The 19,089-nt window shown below is 42.0% G+C and overlaps 1 protein-coding gene across 1 annotated transcript in view; it reads left to right on the top strand.

The window, feature by feature from the left end:
* The first annotated feature begins 425 nt into the window (after positions 1–425).
* The window catches only part of LOC149275959 (GDP-fucose protein O-fucosyltransferase 2-like), a 64,782-nt gene continuing 46,118 nt past the window's right edge, over positions 426–19,089 (top strand). The window contains exons 1-2 of the mRNA XM_089504077.1: positions 426–632; positions 18,491–18,635. Coding sequence (XP_089360203.1) covers positions 426–632; positions 18,491–18,635 — 352 coding nt within the window. The remainder of the gene's footprint in view (positions 633–18,490; positions 18,636–19,089) is intronic.

The raw sequence follows: 19,089 nt of genomic DNA, 5'->3' as shown, positions 1-19,089 counted from the left end.
ATAATAATATTAATAATTAATTAATAATAACACAGATGAAAAAATGCAACATCTAGAACCACAAATAAATACAACAGGGTATTGTCACGTACAAGTAGTAGGAGACACTGTAGTCAGGTAGGACTCCAGGACAGAACAAGTTCAAACAAGCCGAGGTCAGGATTCCGGAGAGCAGGATAATCGATAAACGTAGCCGAGGTCAGGTTTCAGGAGATCAGGATAAACGAAAAACGTAGCCGAGGTCAGGATTCAGGAGATCAACGTAGTCAGGCGAGCCAAAGTCAGAACATGGGAAAACAGTAATGAAAACGCAATCTGGGCACTAGCACAAGGCATAGACAACCATCAGAAGGCAAGGCATAACTGAACTGAGAAGGTTTAAATAGGGAACCGCAGGGGAAGTTTGAATCTCCCGCCAAAGCGTCATGACGTCACTTCCGGTGTCCGGGAATCGCGGCCATCATGAGTGTGGCGTAATCTCCCTTCATATAGCCCTGCAGTTCGGAAGTTCGCCACTAGAGAGCGTGCGAGGTCTGCCTCTCCTGCGCGGCACTTCCGAGGACGGCAGCGGTAGCGGCTGTGCGGTGGAGGGGGTCTCCCTCTCCTTTGTGGCAGCTGCTGCTGCGGTGGCCGTGAGTTGGAGGGGGGTCTCCCTCTCCTGCGTGGCGGCTGCTGTGGAGGTGGCCGTGCATTGGAGGGGGGTCTCCCTCTTCTTCGTGGCGGCGGCTGCTGCGGAGGTGGCCGTGCGTTGGAGGGGGGTTTCCCTCTCCTTCGTGGCGGCTGTTGCGGCAACGTGGGAACCGAGGATGGGTAAGTAACAGGTATATAGATCTTTCAGAAATAACAACAGAAAATTTTGAGAAAATAAGAGTGAGAAATAAAACAAATAAAAATAAAAAAACTTTCAAGGGATAAGGAAGATTATAGTTTGCAAACACACAGAAATCCTTCTAATTATAGAGATAAGGAGAATTATAGATGGCAAACATATAGAAATCCCTCCAATTATACAAACTAGGAAGAAAGAGTAAACCATGGAGGAAGACAAAATATATAGACACAAGGATGGGTTCATGAATAAATATCATGAACATCGTTCACAGTTCAATAAAAGAGTGCATACAGATAGAAAGGGGAAAAAAATTGGACAACCAAGGGAACAAATCCCTATATATGAAGAACCCCAAAAGAAAAAGAATGAGTCACATATACAATCAAGAGAATGGGGATCCAATACATAAGGAATGCCCCTGTGGACTCCAATATGTAGGACGGACAACACGCAAATTAAAAGTTAGGGTGAACGAACATCTTAGAAATATAAAAAATGGGTTTTTCCATCATTCAGTGTCAAAGCAATTTCTAGACTTCCATAATAAAGATGCAAAAGGTCTGAAATTTCGTGCTATAGAAGAGATGAAAAAACACTGGAGAGGTGGCAATGACATAAAAAAATGGGACAGAGAGAAATAAGATGGGTTTTTAATTTGGGAACGTTAAAACCGAAAGGGTTAAACGCTGATTTTGATTTATACAATTTTTTGTGACTTTTCCATAAAGACATCAGTACATATGATATGAATATGGATAGGTTTAGATACAAAAAAAAGAAGATGAGAATAAACCTATATAGTTAAAGAAAAAAATATATCCAACTGTGTTAACATCGACACTGTAAACCTACTTATTGATGTATGAATTTAACTCATATAGCTCCCTACCCTATTATGTAGATGGAGAACTAACTGAAATTGTAATAATAATGAGCTTTATTGATATGCAATGATGTCTTTGAGGAATATTATATTCATTAAAAGTTCTTTAAGATATTGTATAAACTAAGAATGTTTTCTCTATTTGAAAACCCACCTGGAACGATATAAGAGAGAGATTGTATCCTGGAGATGTTATGAACAATTACGAATAATCATAAGCAGAGGGAAAGACTATGCGCGCGAAATCTCGCAATGCAAGAGATTTCCATGAAACTTGACGTATGAGGAAGAAGAGGCCGAATAAAAAGGAACATAATAGAAGAAACGAAGATGCCTCGTCACAGCTCTGGAGAGTGAAACGCGTAGCGCTATTCATTTTAAAGGATTTTAATTATATTATTCTTTTAAACAATATACATCGAAATAAATTTGTTTGTTTTTTTTTTACCTGATTGTGGTCCTCTTTCGTCTTTGAAAAGTCTGTGGGTCGAGGTCTGGCGCTGGTCAGAAATCTCGAGAGGAATGTTTGTGATGAGCCAGCTAAAATTGCGGATCCTGTGAGTGTATTCACACAGTTTAAAGCAGGGGCGTCCAACATGCGGCCCGCGGCACCTCGAGGTGCGGCCCGCGTGAGATCAGCAGCCGGGGCAACAGGGATCACAAGATCCCGCGGCCCTGCTACTTACCTGTGGGAGGGTCTTTTGTACTGCACACATCACATGACTCTGCTCCAGTCCTGCTTCCTCTGTGCAGTACAAGAGAGAGTACGCAGAGGGAGGCTGCGCCCCCTGCTGAAGTCTGTAAGCAGCATCGAGAGAGCTGCAGTGCAGGTAAGGGGAGGGTGTTTGAATGACTATGCATAATTGAGGGAATGAATCTGTGAATGAATGAGTATATGAATGAATTAATGAGTGTGTGTGTGTGATAGCATGGATGTGTAAGTGCTGGAACCTAGGTATGATGGGACTGTGATTGTTGTTAGCAATCACACTCCTATCATGCCAAGTCAGCCAGTACATGCTGAAACCTGGCTAGCTGCTCCCCTTGTGTATTGATGCTGCCAGCAGTATGGGGCCTGCACATCACTTACAGCCATCCTGTACCAGCATGTACTGGCTGACTTGGCATGACAGGAGTGTGATTGCTAACAGCAATTACAGTCCCATCATGCCTAGGTTCCAGCATTTACTGTTTGCCTGGGTATAAAAGGAGTGTGATTGATGTTATCAATCACACTCCTATCATGCCAAGTCATATTGTTGAATTGTTTTGTCCAATTGTGGTGTGTAATAAACTTGTAATAAAAACGTGGTTAACACACCAAAATTGGACAACAAAATACAATAACAATATTAAGTTATATATGATTGTTGACAGCAATCACAACTCCTATCATGCCCAGCCAACCAGTACATGCTGGAATCTGGGTATGCCTGAGATTGCTGTTAACAATCATAATATATATATATATATATATATATATATATATATATATATATATTAACATTGTTATTACATTTATTAAAAATGTGGGATTTTTTATTATTTTTAAAGGTGGGGAGTCGTTTTCGGTGGGGAGCGAACCCTGAATTTTCGGTTTTGGTCCAGAATTTTCATTTCGGTGTATCCCTAGGATAAATATAACTATTTCATTTTTACTTATCCAGAATCCTATAGGCCCAGAAATCAGTGAGAGGAAAAGTAAAGGTTTTGCATCATTTACTTTATTTTAATCTGCATATTTTATTAAAGTGAAAATGAGTGCGGCCCTCGCACGTATACAATTTTAATGACGTGGCCCACTTCAGAAAAAACTTGGACTCCCCTGGTTTAAAGGATATTTATATCTTAACTGTATCACACTATTTTGCTGTGTCTATCTTTTGTCTTCCTAAGATCTCTTGCTCAAGAATTTATCAAAGATACAGACATATGTACATATATACAAAGGTTCTGTAATATTTCATTTTGTTTCACAATAGAATTGTACACTTTCACTTTTATATGTATATACAAATAATAACCCTCCATGGTAAGATTATATCCGTATGCATTTGCCCCTTTCCCCAACTCTCTGTATAAATGACTGCAGTGAAGCTATCAGACAGTTTCAAATCAGTGGTCAAGCCATCAGATGCTTTTTGTTTTAGATTAACATTAGGTGTATTATAACTAGACTTGGGCACCAGGGGGCTCTTCGTGTTCGTCTTCGTGCTCGTCTTCGGGGGGAAAAAAACCTTCGTATTCCGCGAATATTCGCCCGTTCCTGTCTTCTCTTCGGGCGAATATTCGCGGACATTCTTCGTGCTCGTTTAATCTTCGTTTCCTTCCCGGTTGCCTAGCAGGGGTTAATACGGGGTTAACAACACATCGGAGCAGCAGCAGCAACTGCCGTGAAGGAACGTGTGTGCAACTCTATTGGTCGTTTCGGCATGGGGCTGGTCTGGCATCAACAAGTGAATTGCAGAACGCACTTCATTCGTTGATGGCAGGCCAGCCCCCTGCTGAAACGACCAATAGAGTTGCACACACGTACTGAGGTGTACTGTACACAAAATGACCTAGAGACAAATGCTCCAAGGAACTTGGCCTCCGTTTATCATACACAGTCACACATCCATAGATGTTTAATAAAAGAATAGGGATTATTTTACATTTTTAAATTGATTTTGGACCACTTGTAATACATGCCTAACATTTGCTACCTATTCACAATGGCATACTTTGCAACAACCCAACTTTTACTGGACAGGACTGGAAAAAAGCAGGACTGTCCACCAAAATCTTAGGTGTGTTGGCAGGTATGCGGATGGAAAAATGTTGGACAAGAACTAAAAAATAGCTTAGGGTTAATGTACGGTTATGTTTAAGATTAGTAGCAGTGCACTGGTTTGGTTAAAGATGTATTATGTCTAAATAATAATTAAATTTTAATTTTAATGGGTTTTAAAAAATTAAGGGGTTTATTTAAATGTATTTTAAAGTTAGATTTATTATTTAGTACTTTATTATATTTATTTAATGTTTATACTAGTGCTACCTACCGAGCTATAACTACCAACGTGTATTTGCATACCTAGATAGCTAAATTAGATGGGACAGGACTGGAAAAAAGCAGGACTGTCCCTGAAAAAGTTGGGTCTGTTGGCAGGTATGTGGATGGAAAAATGTTATAGTATGAAGTGTGAGTTATAGCGTTAATGCTAGTGAGTGTAGAAGTGAAGGCCAGGACAAATAACAAGAGGAAAGGTCCTTGTGATTTGTGCATTGTACGTGTATGTGTTATGTGTGTTATGTGTGTTGTCACTGTGTGTTATATGTGTTATGTATTATGTCACTGTGTTATTTGTGTTATTGTGTGTGTTATGTTTGGTTGGTTGGTTGTGTATCAGAAGGAAAATAATGAAATGGAAATGGAAAAGGAAATGGAAAAGGCGAATGAGTGGGCAATTGGCGACCCACTCACCTGTTTCACCCCAGGGCAAAGCACCCAAACACTGTCAGTCTTAGACGTTTGGCAGCAGACTTCCAGAGCTCAGACACTAGGCCCTAGCGTAAGCTGGCCACTCCGGCGGAGGTAGCAGGCGTTGCCACACCGCAAACAGACGCAGCCAGGGGGGAGAAACTGCCCTTACCATTAGGGACATTTTGGGCATGACTCTAGCCAGGAAGCGAACTGGCACAGAAGAGATGCTGGCACCACCACAACCAGCAGCAGCATTGAAAAATGGGAAAGGCGAATGAGTGCGCAATTGGCGACCCACTCACCTGTTTCACCCCAGGGCAAAGCACCCAAACACTGTCAGTCTTAGACGTTTGGCAGCAGACTTCCAGAGCTCAGACACTAGGCCCTAGCGTAAGCTGGCCACTCCGGCGGAGGTAGCAGGCGTTGCCACACCGCAGACAGAGGCAGCCAGGGGGGAGAAACTGCCCTTACCGTTAGGGACATTTTGGGCATGACTCTAGCCAGGAAGCAAACTGGCACGGAAGAGATGCTGGCACCACCACCACAACCACCACCAGCAGCAGCAGTGAAAAATGGGAAAGGCGAATGAGTGGGCAGTTGGCGACCCACTCACCTGTTTCACCCCAGGGCAAAGCACCCAAACACTGTCAGTCTTAGACGTTTGGCAGCAGACTTCCAGAGCTCAGACGCTAGGCCCTAGCGTAAGCTGGCCACTCCGGCGGAGGTAGCAGGCGTTGCCACACCGCAAACAGACGCAGCCAGGGGGGAGAAACTACCCTCTCCATTAGGGACATTTTGGGCATGACTCTAGCCAGGAAGCGAACTGGCATTGAAGAGACGCTGGCACCACCAGCAGCAGCAGCAGAATTGGGAAAGGCGAATGAGTGGGCAATTGGCGACCCACTCACCTGTTTCACCCCAGGGCAAAGCATCCAAAGACTGTCAGTCCTTGGCGTTTGGGAGCGGACTTCCAGAACTCAGACACAAGGCCCTAGCGTAAGCTGGCTACACCGGTGGAGGTAGCAGGCGTTGCCACACCGCAAACAGACGCAGCCAGGGGGGAGAAACTACCCTCTCCATTAGGGACATTTAAGGCATGACACTAGCCAGGAAGCGAACTGGCAGAGAAGAGACGCTGGCACCACCACCACCAGCAGCAGCAGCAGCATTGGAAAAGGCGAATGAGTGGGCAATTGGCGACCCGCTCACCTTTTTCACCCCAGGGCAAAGCATCCAAAGACTGTCAGTCCTTGGCGTTTGGGAGCGGACTTCCAGAACTCAGACACAAGGCCCTAGCGTAAGCTGGCTACACCGGCGGAGGTAGCAGGCGTTGCCATATCGCAAACAGACGCAGCCAGGGGGGAGAAACTACCCTCTCCATTAGGGACATTTAAGGCATGACACTAGCCAGGAAGCGAACTGGCAGAGAAGAGACGCTGGCACCACCACCACCAGCAGCAGTAGCAGCATTAGAAAAGGTGAATGAGTGGGCAATTGACGACCCGCTCACCTGTTTCACCCCAGGGCAAAGCATCCAAAGACTGTCAGTCCTTGGCGTTTAGGAGCAGACTTCCAGAACTCAGACACTAGGCCCTAGCGTAAATTGGCTACACCGGCGGAGGTAGCAGGCATTGCCACACCGCAGCAAGTGCAACCAGGGGGAGAAACTACCCTCTCCATTAGGGACATTTGAGGCATGATTTCAGCCAGGAAGCGAACTGGCAAAAGATACTGGCACCACCACCAGCAGCAGCGTTGGAAACGGAAAAAGGTGAATGAGTGGGCAATTGACGACCCGCTCACCTGTTTCACCCCAGGGCAAAGCATCCGAAGACTGTCAGTCCTTGGCGTTTGGGAGCGGACTTCCAGAACTCAGACACTAGGCCCTAGCGTAAATTGGCTACACCGGCGGAGGTAGCAGGCATTGCCACACCGCAGCAAGTGCAACCAGGGGGAGAAACTACCCTCTCCATTAGGGACATTTGAGGCATGATTTCAGCCAGGAAGCGAACTGGCAAAAGATACTGGCACCACCACCAGCAGCAGCGTTGGAAACGGAAAAAGGTGAATGAGTGGGCAATTGACGACCCGCTCACCTGTTTCACCCCAGGGCAAAGCATCCGAAGACTGTCAGTCCTTGGCGTTTGGGAGCGGACTTCCAGAACTCAGACACTAGGCCCTAGCGTAAATTGGCTACACCGGCGGAGATAGCAGACGTTGCCACACCACAAACACGTGCAACCGGGGGGAGAAACTACCTTAAACATTACAGAGAAAAAAAATTAACTTTCCAAGCTAAGAGCTGGGTAACCCAACTTGGACAGATTGAATTTAAGAAAGGCAATCTGCTCCATCAGATGAGGTGCCATGCGTGAGCGCTGTGGACTCAGTATGTTTCCAGTCATAGAAAACACGCGCTCACTTTGAACAGTGGTTGGCGGACATGATAGTAGCTGCTGCGCAACCCATGAGAGTGCAGGCCACACACTCTTCTTTTCATCCCATTAGCTAAGAGGATCAACATTAGGCGCAGAAGGAACTTCACAGAGGTAAAGTTTGACCATTTCAGCAGCACTACTCTCCTTTCTGCTGCTAGCTCTGTCAGATGGTCCAACTATACTCCCAAGTGCCTCTTCCCAAAACGCAGCTGCTCCACTCAGCTGTGTTGTGCTGCTTGTGGCACTGCTGCTGATGCTGCTGCTAGGAGTAGCAGACCACATCATCTCTTCCTCCTCCTGCACCTCTCCCTCCTCGGACAGCATTCCCATTTTACGCTGCCAGTCACGCACCTTGTTGACCAATTGCTCCCGGTAGCTACTGAGAACATTAAATTTCAAAGCTAGCTTTCCCTTAATTCTTGGATCGCAAAGGCACGCTAGCATCATTTCGGGACTCTCTTCCATTCGTTTGCGAAGGTGTACTTTTAGCAGATCCTTCAGCTTCCTGGCTATGGCTGCTACATCAGGATGTAGAGTGCCACCTTGAACAGCCTCACGGTTTCCAAGGAACACATCCATCTTGCTGCCTAGATGGGAGAACACTGGGATTACCTGGGCCAGACTGGCAGTGTTTGAGCTTAAATTTTCTGTGGCATCCCTGAATGGTTTAAGGACTGCCACTAGCTGGGCGATCACTGTCCAATCCTCCCTATTCAATGGAGAGGTAATCCCAATATTGTGCTCTGAGGCAAGATTATGGATTGCCCTCTGCTGCTCCAAAATCCTCTCCAGCATGTCTAACGTGGAGTTCCACCGTGTACTGACATCCTGGCATAGGCAGTGTACGGGAAGACCTGACCTCTTTTGCTCTTCCCTCAAAAGTTGGCTAGCCTTAACACTATGGTGAAAGTGCCCAGCGATCTTTCTGCAGCGGGACAGAACTACTGCTGCCACATTAGTTCCTTCTGACATTGCTGCCTTCACTACAAGATGGATGATGTGGGCTGCACAGCGCACACCAACAATATGACCATCTCGCAGCGCTTTCACCATATTGGCACCTCCGTCAGTTACCACAAAACCAACTTCAACATTGGTGCCCGCCTCTGCTCCCACCCAAAGGCTAAACATTTTCCTCATTGCATGCAGAATATTTTGGGAAGTGTGCTTTTCATCCATCACTTCTGCATGGAGAAGGAAAGATCGGTAGCCTGCTGCAGCAGCTTCCTTAGACACACCGGGCTGCCACCAGTGTGCTGTCAAAGAAAGAAAGGCATGCTGGCCGCTAGGTGCACTCCACAAATCTGTAGTGAAATGAACACACTGACCAGCAGCCTTGGAAAGCTCCTCTTTCACTGCTGCAACACAGGACCGATACAATGAGAGGACAATGTTCCTGCTGAAAGTGGAACGTGACGGAACTGTATATTGTGGAGCCACAGCCGCCATCAATTGTTTGAAAGGCTCCCCTTCGATCATAGAGAAGGATGCCCCTCCAACAGCAATGAACTGACCAATCAGTCGCGTTACTTTATTGGCCTGCTGTTTGGGCATTGACCTTTTGGATTGGAATGCCACAAATTGTTCCAGGGTGGGCTGGACATGCAGTGCTCCAACCTGCCTTGGTCTCTGGCTGCCAGCACTAGCTGCTGCTGCTGCTGCTGCTGCTATTGGCTCAGAAGAAGAAGCTGTTGGGGTTTTTCCACGGCCACCAGCTATGCTGCCTGCACTAAGTTTTACTTCTGCATCTTTCCCCAATAGCACAGCGTTGTGTTGAGTGCTGAGGTGATGCTTCATGCTAGCACTGGTAAAATGGCCAGACACTTTCCCTCTGCTTATTAGCTTCCCACAATGTTTGCACTTTCAATAGCGCCCTTCTTCAACATTTTCAAAGTGCTCCCAAATTGGGGCGCGCATAGCCTTGGAGTGTGCCTTGGGTGCTGCTCCTACTGCTCGGGGTGGATGAACAGAGGCAGAACTAGTGGTGGTGGGACTGGTGGTAACAGTACTGGCCATAGTGGGACTGCTAAATGCTTTAGATTTGCTAGGTTTTGCTGCTGCTGCTGCTGCTGGTGGTGGTGGTGATGGTGATGATCGTAGCGGAGAAGGTGGAGGCTCAGGGGAAAATTGTGCACTAGTCATTTGGACACTGCTCCCTGAGGAATCTGATTCCTGACCACTCATCTCCTCTACTTCCTCTGGCTCATAGTCTAGCTCTTCATTAGCCAGATCGAATGGAATTCCTGCTAGGCTGGAGCTAAGACTGATATCGTCGTGAGACTCGTGACTAGTAGTAGTGCGAGCAGGAAGAATAGACTCTGCACTTGGCCTCTCAGTCTCAGGCTCCTCTGCTACCTCGCTAGGTGGAGTCCCACTATGTGTAGCCCTCTCTCTAACTGTCTTTACAAAAATGTTGTAAGGACTTGGTGGCTTGCTAGAGGTACTAGGAGGACATGGCGTGGCGGTACCAGTGGGAACAGTAGGAACAGCACTAGTGGTGGTAGAGGCGGTGGGGGTGGTGGTGGTGGTGGTGGTGGTGGTGGTGGTGGTTTTCCCTACAAAGGAATGAGATCGCTTTTGTTTGGGACCCCTCTGAGTCTTGCTGCTAATTTGGCTCTGCTTGGTACCTTGCATGCTGCTTGTGGATGGGGAAGATGCTGCTTGGGGCAAACGGCACTTCTTTTTAGTCACTGGGCTGGTACTACTTGTGCTACCCTTTAACTTTGAACTTGCTTCTGGTGCTTTAGGCTTTCCGTAAAAAACCATAGAGCTTGTGGGCCTAGCCGCACTACTACTGCCTGCTTTTGGTGCCTTTCCTTTACTTGATGATCCTTCAAGCAATGCTTCCCCAAATGATAAGCGAGAGCTTGGCCTACTTGGCCGACTAGACTGACGCAAAGGCTGCATCTTAGAACTGGTGGTGGTGCTGGTGGTGGTGGTGGTGGTGGTAGATGGAGCTTGTCCCTCCTTAGTCCCAAAAGGAGGATCCATTTCAAATTTTGTGTTGTGTGTGTAGTGTAGTGTAGTGTTTAAAAAACTATAAAAAAATAAAAAATAAAAAAAAAATAAAAAAAAGGAAAAATGAATTAAAGACAAAAAAATTAGAGGAAGTTCTCTTCAGTGCTACTGCTTAAAAAGTAAAACTATGCACTACTGCACTGTGCTGTTGTGTGCAATCTGGCAAAGTGCTAAAGTTATTTAAATTATTAACTCAAGATTAACTATTTAATAACTAGCAGTATTTTATTTTTAATTTGAATTTACACGGGCCTAAGAGTTTAGCCTACTACTATGCTAGCCTAAAGCTATATTTCCTTACTATAAGTCTACCTCTAGGCAGACGCTCTCAAACCCACTAAGCTAAAGTGAGGTTAAATCAGATTCAGTATGATTTATTAATTAATATTAAATTATATAATATTAATAGATTAGAAATAATTTACTTATATATTATGTATTATAGATAGAAGAATATAGATTATGAATTAGAATTTAGAATTAGAATTACTTATATTATAGAATATGAATTAGAATTTATATTGTTATATATTATTTATAATATATTATAGATTAAGATTAAAGAAGATTAGAATTATTTTAGTACTACAGCTAGTAGCTTGAAGCTTTGCTTAGTACAGCTCGTCACAGTCAATTTTTCTTGAGAAGAATTAGAAATACAAAACAAAAACCAAAATACCACGTGCAAATAAAATGCAAAAATGCAAATAAAATGCAATAAATACTTCCCACAATGAGAGCAGCTACCAACAAACACTTTTCCTCAAAGTGTATATAACAGCAAACCAGGAATAATGGAGCGCATACACATGTGGGGAGAAAAGACAAATCTAATGGTGTAGTATTATAAATGAAAATAATAAATTTTAGTGTGTAAGTTGCACTTACAAAAGGACTGAATAAAGCAGGCTCATCAAAATGTCAGGCTTCCAAAAGTTGGGTGCAGTGTTCTATAAAAACAAACATAAACCGGGATGGTGCAATATCTTCTGTCAACTGATCTTAAAAGATCAAAATGCACTTACGATTCAGAAGAAGCACAACTCAGCGAGTATTGTGCAAAAGCGAATGGAAATCAAACATCCGGTGTATGGTGAAAAATATCAAATTTATTCTCTCTACGCGTTTCGCCGATGGGTCGTCGGCTTCATCAGGAGGAAAATAAATAACAGTAAAACTGCAATCAGGATCAAACAGCAGCATAAAATCAAATAGTAAAGTTCCGTATGTCTTCTAGCGTCCATTTAAATAGATGGGGATCCTTCCGGGTACGTCATCACGTCCTCGCGTCCTTAATCGCGTCATCGCGTCATCGTTCCATCTCCATGGGGATGCGTGCCGGCGTTACTGCAATCCAGCTTCTGGATTGTATAGCGGCATCACCTCGCTCTGACTGAAGGGGCGTGTCGGCGTCACCGCGTCTCTGACTGGAGCTGCGTGTCGACGTCACCGCCTCTTGAGTTAGAGTTCTGAATTTGCATATGCAAATCCTTCGGTACAACATATAGTTTCTTTCTTCATTGTCTATATACAGCTAAAAAACGACTCGTATACCCCATGGAGTTCTATGGTTAATTTACATATCTTATCTTAATCCCGGAAATCACCAATGGTAATAAATAAACTTGAATATACTGCTGTATATAATCATGATGATAAATAGTTAAAATAACATAAAAATACTATATGGTGTAAATCTAAAGGAGTCCTAGACATTTTGAATACTTTACAAGATAAAGGAAGTATATACAAATCTATATTATTATCCAGAGATGATATGCTACTATAAATATGGAAAAAAGGATAAAAGACTAAAAATCAATAAAATATGAGAAATCATTAGTATCATTAATATTGCAGGGATATTATCAGTATGTACACACTATAAATATCAAGATCATTAGTGGTTATATATATTATAAAGTGCTTTGTGTCATTATTGCACATCCTATAAAGTGCTATACATGAATCAATTGTTATATAGATAAAAGTGCTTCATATCATGCATATATACAGTGCTTTATACAGTGCAGACCGTACTTCAGATGAGGTGACAATATTTCATCTTAGATTCATACAGTCAATACATTTCGTACTGTTCAGGTGAGTGTATATAAATATATATATATTTATTTATATATATATATATATATATATATATATTTTTTTTTTTTGTATTATTCATTCATAAAAGCTAGAATGTCTAGATCGGTGTTTAAACCCCCATGTTTATGTGTTTGAAATTTAAATATCCACTCCGTTTCTTTTCTCGCAAGTATTTGCTTTATGTCTCCACCTCTCCAATGTGGGGAAATTAGATCGATTCCTATCACCTTAAAATCTGCCAACGAGAACTTATTGCACATATTGCAATGTTTTGGGACACTGTGTTTTTGGCTCTTATTCCGTATCCCCCCGAGATGTTCCAAGCCTCTTACTTTAAGCTCTCTTATAGTTCTTCCAATATACTGGATCCCACAACTGCATTCCAAAAGGTAAATGACATTGGTAGACTTACAATGAATGAAATGTCTGATGTTATATTCCTTTTTAGTATTAGAACATATAAATTTAGTGATTTTTTTTTTTTTTTTTTTTGATTTTTTTCTCTTGTTTATGACATGTTCTGCAAAGTTTACATTTCCCACACCTATAAAACCCTGAGTTTCTTTTAAATAAGGCCTTGTCATCTTTAGTTGTTATATCTATTTCAGGTAAAATGCTTGGGGCCAAAATCGATTTTAAACTATCTACCTTTTTATAAATGATATTCGGTCTTATCGGGAGATGATCTTTTAATATGTTGTCTTGTTGTAAAATCGGCCAACATTTGTTTACTGCCCTTTTGATTTCAAAAGCCTTATCATTATATTTTGTTAAGAAAGCAAAGTCAAACGACTTTTTGGGTTTATAGTTTTTTTCTCCCAGAAAGGACTCCCTTTTTGTATCTCGTATCATTTTCAGATTGTTTTGTAGCAATTCTTCTGGGTAGTTCCTCTCTCTAAATTTGTCAATAAGAACTTGACTTTGGGTGAGGAAATCGTGATCTTCCGTACAATTTCTGCGTATACGCGCAAACTGTCCTTTGGGAACATTCTGTAACCATTGTGGGTGGTGGCAGCTAGCATAATCTATGTAGCTGTTACCATCAGTTGGCTTAAAAAATGTTTTAGATTTTATTTTATCCTCCTGGACATATAGAGTGAGATCCAGAAAATTGATTTCGTTGGGGTCAATACATGATGTGAATTTTAAATTATATTTGTTGTCATTAATATATTTAAAAAACTGATTAAATCCATCCACCGAACCATTCCATATAATGAGTACATCATCGATGTAGCGTCGCCAGAGGACCAGACTCTCACCAAACGGATTATGGGACCAGATGTAATTGGCTTCCCAATCAGCCACGTATAGATTGGCATAGCTTGGTGCGAATCTGGTCCCCATGGCGGTGCCACAGAGCTGTAAATAAAAATTATTCTCAAACCAAAAGAAATTGTGATGGAGTATAAAATCTATACATTTTAAAATGAACTGGTTCTGTAAAGGGTCCATTTCTTTATCACCTTGAAGGACTTTGTTTACGGCCTCAATTCCCAGATTATGTGGAATAACAGTATACAATGATGACACATCGATAGTGGCCCATAGATATTCCGGTTGCCATTTTATACTCTGTACCACTTTTAAAATATGTTTGGTGTCTTGGACATATGAAGGGGCGAGACGGACATATTTCTGCAGGAAATGATCTACATATTGTGAAGTGTTGCTTGTTAGGGAGTTAATCCCACTAATAATGGGTCTACCAGGGGGGCATGTAATATTTTTATGGATTTTCGGCAAAAAATAAAAAATTGCCACTTTCGGAAATTCTGTTTTTAGAAAATTAAACTCATGAATATTTAAAACCTTATTTTCTTTACCTTCTTGCAATAGATTTATAAATTTAGTTTTAAATAATTGTGTAGGATTATTAGATAATTTTTGATACGTAGTGGTATCACCTAAAATACGGTTAGCTTCTTCAATGTAATAAGACCTGTCCATAATTACTATGGCCCCCCCCTTGTCGGCTGCCTTCACAACAATTTGTTTATCCTCTTTTAATTTTTTCAAAGAGTCCTGTTCTTTTTTGGATAAATTAAAACTTCTTTTTTTGTTATTTTTTTCAATTTTTTCAAATTCCTGCAAAAGCATGTCCGAGAAGACTTGAATGTATTCGCTCTTTTCAAATTCCGGGTAGAATCTTGATTTAGGTTTAAAATGTGTATGTTTGTACATATCTGAAGAAATGGGCTCCTGGGGATCGCACGTGTAAATGTTATTCTGTTCTTTTTTTAGAAAGAAACGTTTGACCGTTAACTTTCTGAGGAATCTTTGGGTGTCCATAAAAAGATTAAAACTATTAGGACCCTTATTGGGTGCAAACTTAAGTCCTTTTGACAACAATTCAATTTCAATTGGATTTAACATAACCCTTGATAGATTTATTATGTCATTGGTATTTGATTTGGTGGTGGATTTTAGTCTGAGTCCCTGTCCCCTGCAACCTCTCGGTCTCTTATGGTTTTCCGTTTCTTGATTGGTGAATGTAGAAATGTGGAAAACCTGTTTCTTGTTTCTATTGGGAGACCTACAGGGGGTTGTTGTTCTGTGGATCCCTTCCTTCGGGATCGCTCCCTGTCTAAAAAAGAATATTTGGAATCGTTGGGGGTATCCGATCTCAAGTGTTTATACCTATCAGACTGATTTTCAATTCTAGCTTTATTCTGTAGTGTAGAAGAAGGATTCTCTTCTGTGTATGTCCTATCACGATAAAATTTATCGTTGTGATAGTGAAATCTTTGGTTCCTTTCTCTTTGTGTATAAGTGTTACGGTGAGAAACCAAGTGTCTATTCTCTTGTGCTCTTTTGTTTTGTCTCCAATGTGAGTTCTCCTTCTGGCCAAAGGAATTATGTGTTCTAGAAACTATTCTGTGTGTACCTTTCTGATAGTCATCCTTATCTCTCTGTAATTTTTTCTTTTTATTATCTATAATTGATTCTTCTATTTTTAATATTTTTAGCTTTAAAACTTCATTTTTCTTTGTGTATATACTTCCTTTATCTTGTAAAGTATTCAAAATGTCTAGGACTCCTTTAGATTTACACCATATAGTATTTTTATGTTATTTTAACTATTTATCATCATGATTATATACAGCAGTATATTCAAGTTTATTTATTACCATTGGTGATTTCCGGGATTAAGATAAGATATGTTAATTAACCATAGAACTCCATGGGGTATACGAGTCGTTTTTTAGCTGTATATAGACAATGAAGAAAGAAACTATATGTTGTACCGAAGGATTTGCATATGCAAATTCAGAACTCTAACTCAAGAGGCGGTGACGTCGACACGCAGCTCCAGTCAGAGACGCGGTGACGCCGACACGCCCCTTCAGTCAGAGCGAGGTGATGCCGCTATACAATCCAGAAGCTGGATTGCAGTAACGCCGGCACGCATCCCCATGGAGATGGAACGATGACGCGATGACGCGATGACGCGATTAAGGACGCGAGGACGTGATGACGTACCCGGAAGGATCCCCATCTATTTAAATGGACGCTAGAAGACATACGGAACTTTACTATTTGATTTTATGCTGCTGTTTGATCCTGATTGCAGTTTTACTGTTATTTATTTTCCTCCTGATGAAGCCGACGACCCATCGGCGAAACGCGTAGAGAGAATAAATTTGATATTTTTCACCATACACCGGATGTTTGATTTCCATTCGCTTTTGCACAATACTCGCTGAGTTGTGCTTCTTCTGAATCGTAAGTGCATTTTGATCTTTTAAGATCAGTTGACAGAAGATATTGCACCATCCCGGTTTATGTTTGTTTTTATAGAACACTGCACCCAACTTTTGGAAGCCTGACATTTTGATGAGCCTGCTTTATTCAGTCCTTTTGTAAGTGCAACTTACACACTAAAATTTATTATTTTCATTTATAATACTACACCATTAGATTTGTCTTTTCTCCCCACATGTGTATGCGCTCCATTATTCCTGGTTTGCTGAAGAATTAGAAATAAAATAAAATGTCACAGCAAAACAGTTAGCTTCACTGCTTGCTGAACAAAAACACACAGCACTTATGCGGCTGCACTCACTAGCCCAACAAGTTCACTTCACTGATGGACTGAGGTGAGCAAAACACTAAAGGTACTTTTAATAAAATTGAAATAAAATGTAAAATAAATGAGAAAATCTTTGCAAAACAGTTAACGTCACTGCTTGCTGATCAAAAAAAAACACAGCACTTATGCGGCTGCACTCACTAGCCCAACAAGTTCACTTCACTGATGGACTGAGGTGAGCAAAACAAATGAAATAAAATGAAAGATTATTAATTAAGAAAAATTGACTTGGTCTCTTGCTGTTGCTAAAACAAAGCACAAACTATAGAGCTGCAGCACCAGTACTAATAAGATTAGCTGAACTATACGCTAGTAGTAATTAATTAATATTATTACTTTTATTTATAGCTAATTTAATTAACTATTAAGATAAGAAAGAATTATAGAATTATTGATATTACTGATTTTAGATTAGACACTAGTAGATGTCTTGAATGTCTACAGTACACTCTACACTAGTATACTATTACTAACTATAACTGACAAATATATATATAATTTTATAATGAATTCAATTATTAATTATATTAATTAATATTACTGATTTTAAATTAGACACTAGTAGATGAATGTCTACAGTACACTCTACACTAGTATACTATAGTATATATATATAGGACTGACAAATATATATATATATATAATATTATAATGAACTATTAAATTATAGACTCTATTAAATTATTATTTATACATTCTATTTAATTTATTTAAGCAGGACAGGCAGTAGGCACTAGTGCCAGCCCAGGGCAAGGGCACCCCAGTGCCACTGAGACACTGGGTGCACTGTCAACTCAACAGCACTTACACTACAGTTGATGACAAATGAAATTAAAAAAAATTAAATTAATCAAATTATTATTATTAATTATATTAAGTAGCACTGAAGTGAGGATGAAGTACACTGTGAGAAATGGCAGGCTAAGGCTTACCAGTCTCACACAGAACAGAACAATCTCTCTGTAACGCTCGGATGCAGCACAGCAGTGTTGCCAAAGCAGTCACAGCGAAAAATGAATGGATCTCTCAGGCAAGCTCTGGTCTTATAAAGGCGCCTTCAGAATTCAAAAAACAGCAGCACAGGCATTGGACGAGACCCTTAGCGTGACGTCACAAGAGTGAGCTGATTGGACAGACGAGATCAGCTCACTCCTGTTTGAAATTTTGGCGGCTGCGCGGCAAAAACGAAGACGATCACGAAGAATCTTCGATTCTTCGTGGTTGGGAGTCTTCGTCTTCTCCTACGTTTTGCCGGCACTGTATTCTCTTCGGCGTGTCTTCGGAACGAACAAAAAAACGGCCTCTTCGTGCTCGTTTTCATGTTCGCCCGAAGACGAATGCGCAAGTCTAATTATAACTGAAACCGCGATAATAAATATATAATGATACAATTATAACTGGATTAGGCAGAGTTTTCTCACATATACCGTACTGGCTCGAGTATAGGCCGCACCCAAGTAAGGTGCTTTTTTTAAAGAAAAAATGTAATTTAAAGTGTAATAGATATGCTGCCAGTCTGCCCCCCCCGGGTGTTCTCCCCCCCCGAGATATGCTGCCACTCTGTGTGTGTCCCCCGAGATATTCTGCCACTCTTCCCCCCCCCGAGATATGCTGCCACTCTGTATCCCCCCCGAGATGTGTCCCCCTCCCCTAGACTTACCAGTACAGACTCCCGGAGTCCCCGTTGTCCTGCGGGGGACATCTATTCTACGCAGAACGGTATACAACTTCCAATGCCGGCACTTCTGGCAGAATAGATGTGCCCCGCAAGACACCGGGGACTCCGGGAGTCTGCACTGGTAAGGAGGATTCTTAAAGCTTATCGCGCAGACGTTCACCGGCGAGCGTAAACAACCTCCGCTCCCGGCATGTCTGCACCATGTGCTTTAACAATCTCCCTTGCCGGGACCCCCCCGTGGGAATTCCCGGCAAGGGAGATTGATAGGGCACACAGAACAGACATGCCGGCAGCGGAGGTTGTTTACGTGCATCGCCGCTGCCCATGGAAAGTGCCGGCAGGGGAGGCTGTCTGAGCGTATCGGAGAGTAGGATGCAGGTCCCCTGCACCGCTGCGGGGGATCTGTATCCTAATGCTGCTAACTCCATGTCCCGGGCGCCGGGCGATAGACCCCGAATATAGGCCGCACCCCCACTTTAAAGACTTAAAGTGAGGGAAAAAAGTGCGGCCTATATTCGGGCAAATACGGTATATCTACAAAATTATAAAAAAATAATTTTTTTTGTATAAAAAAA

This window comes from Sceloporus occidentalis, unplaced genomic scaffold (genome assembly GCF_023333645.1).
Source record: "Sceloporus occidentalis isolate IW3139 unplaced genomic scaffold, rSceOcc1.0.p SCAF_255, whole genome shotgun sequence".
Taxonomy (NCBI): Eukaryota; Metazoa; Chordata; class Lepidosauria; order Squamata; family Phrynosomatidae; genus Sceloporus; species Sceloporus occidentalis.
Note: the sequence above shows the minus strand (reverse complement) of the source record. Positions and strands in the feature narration are given on the sequence as shown.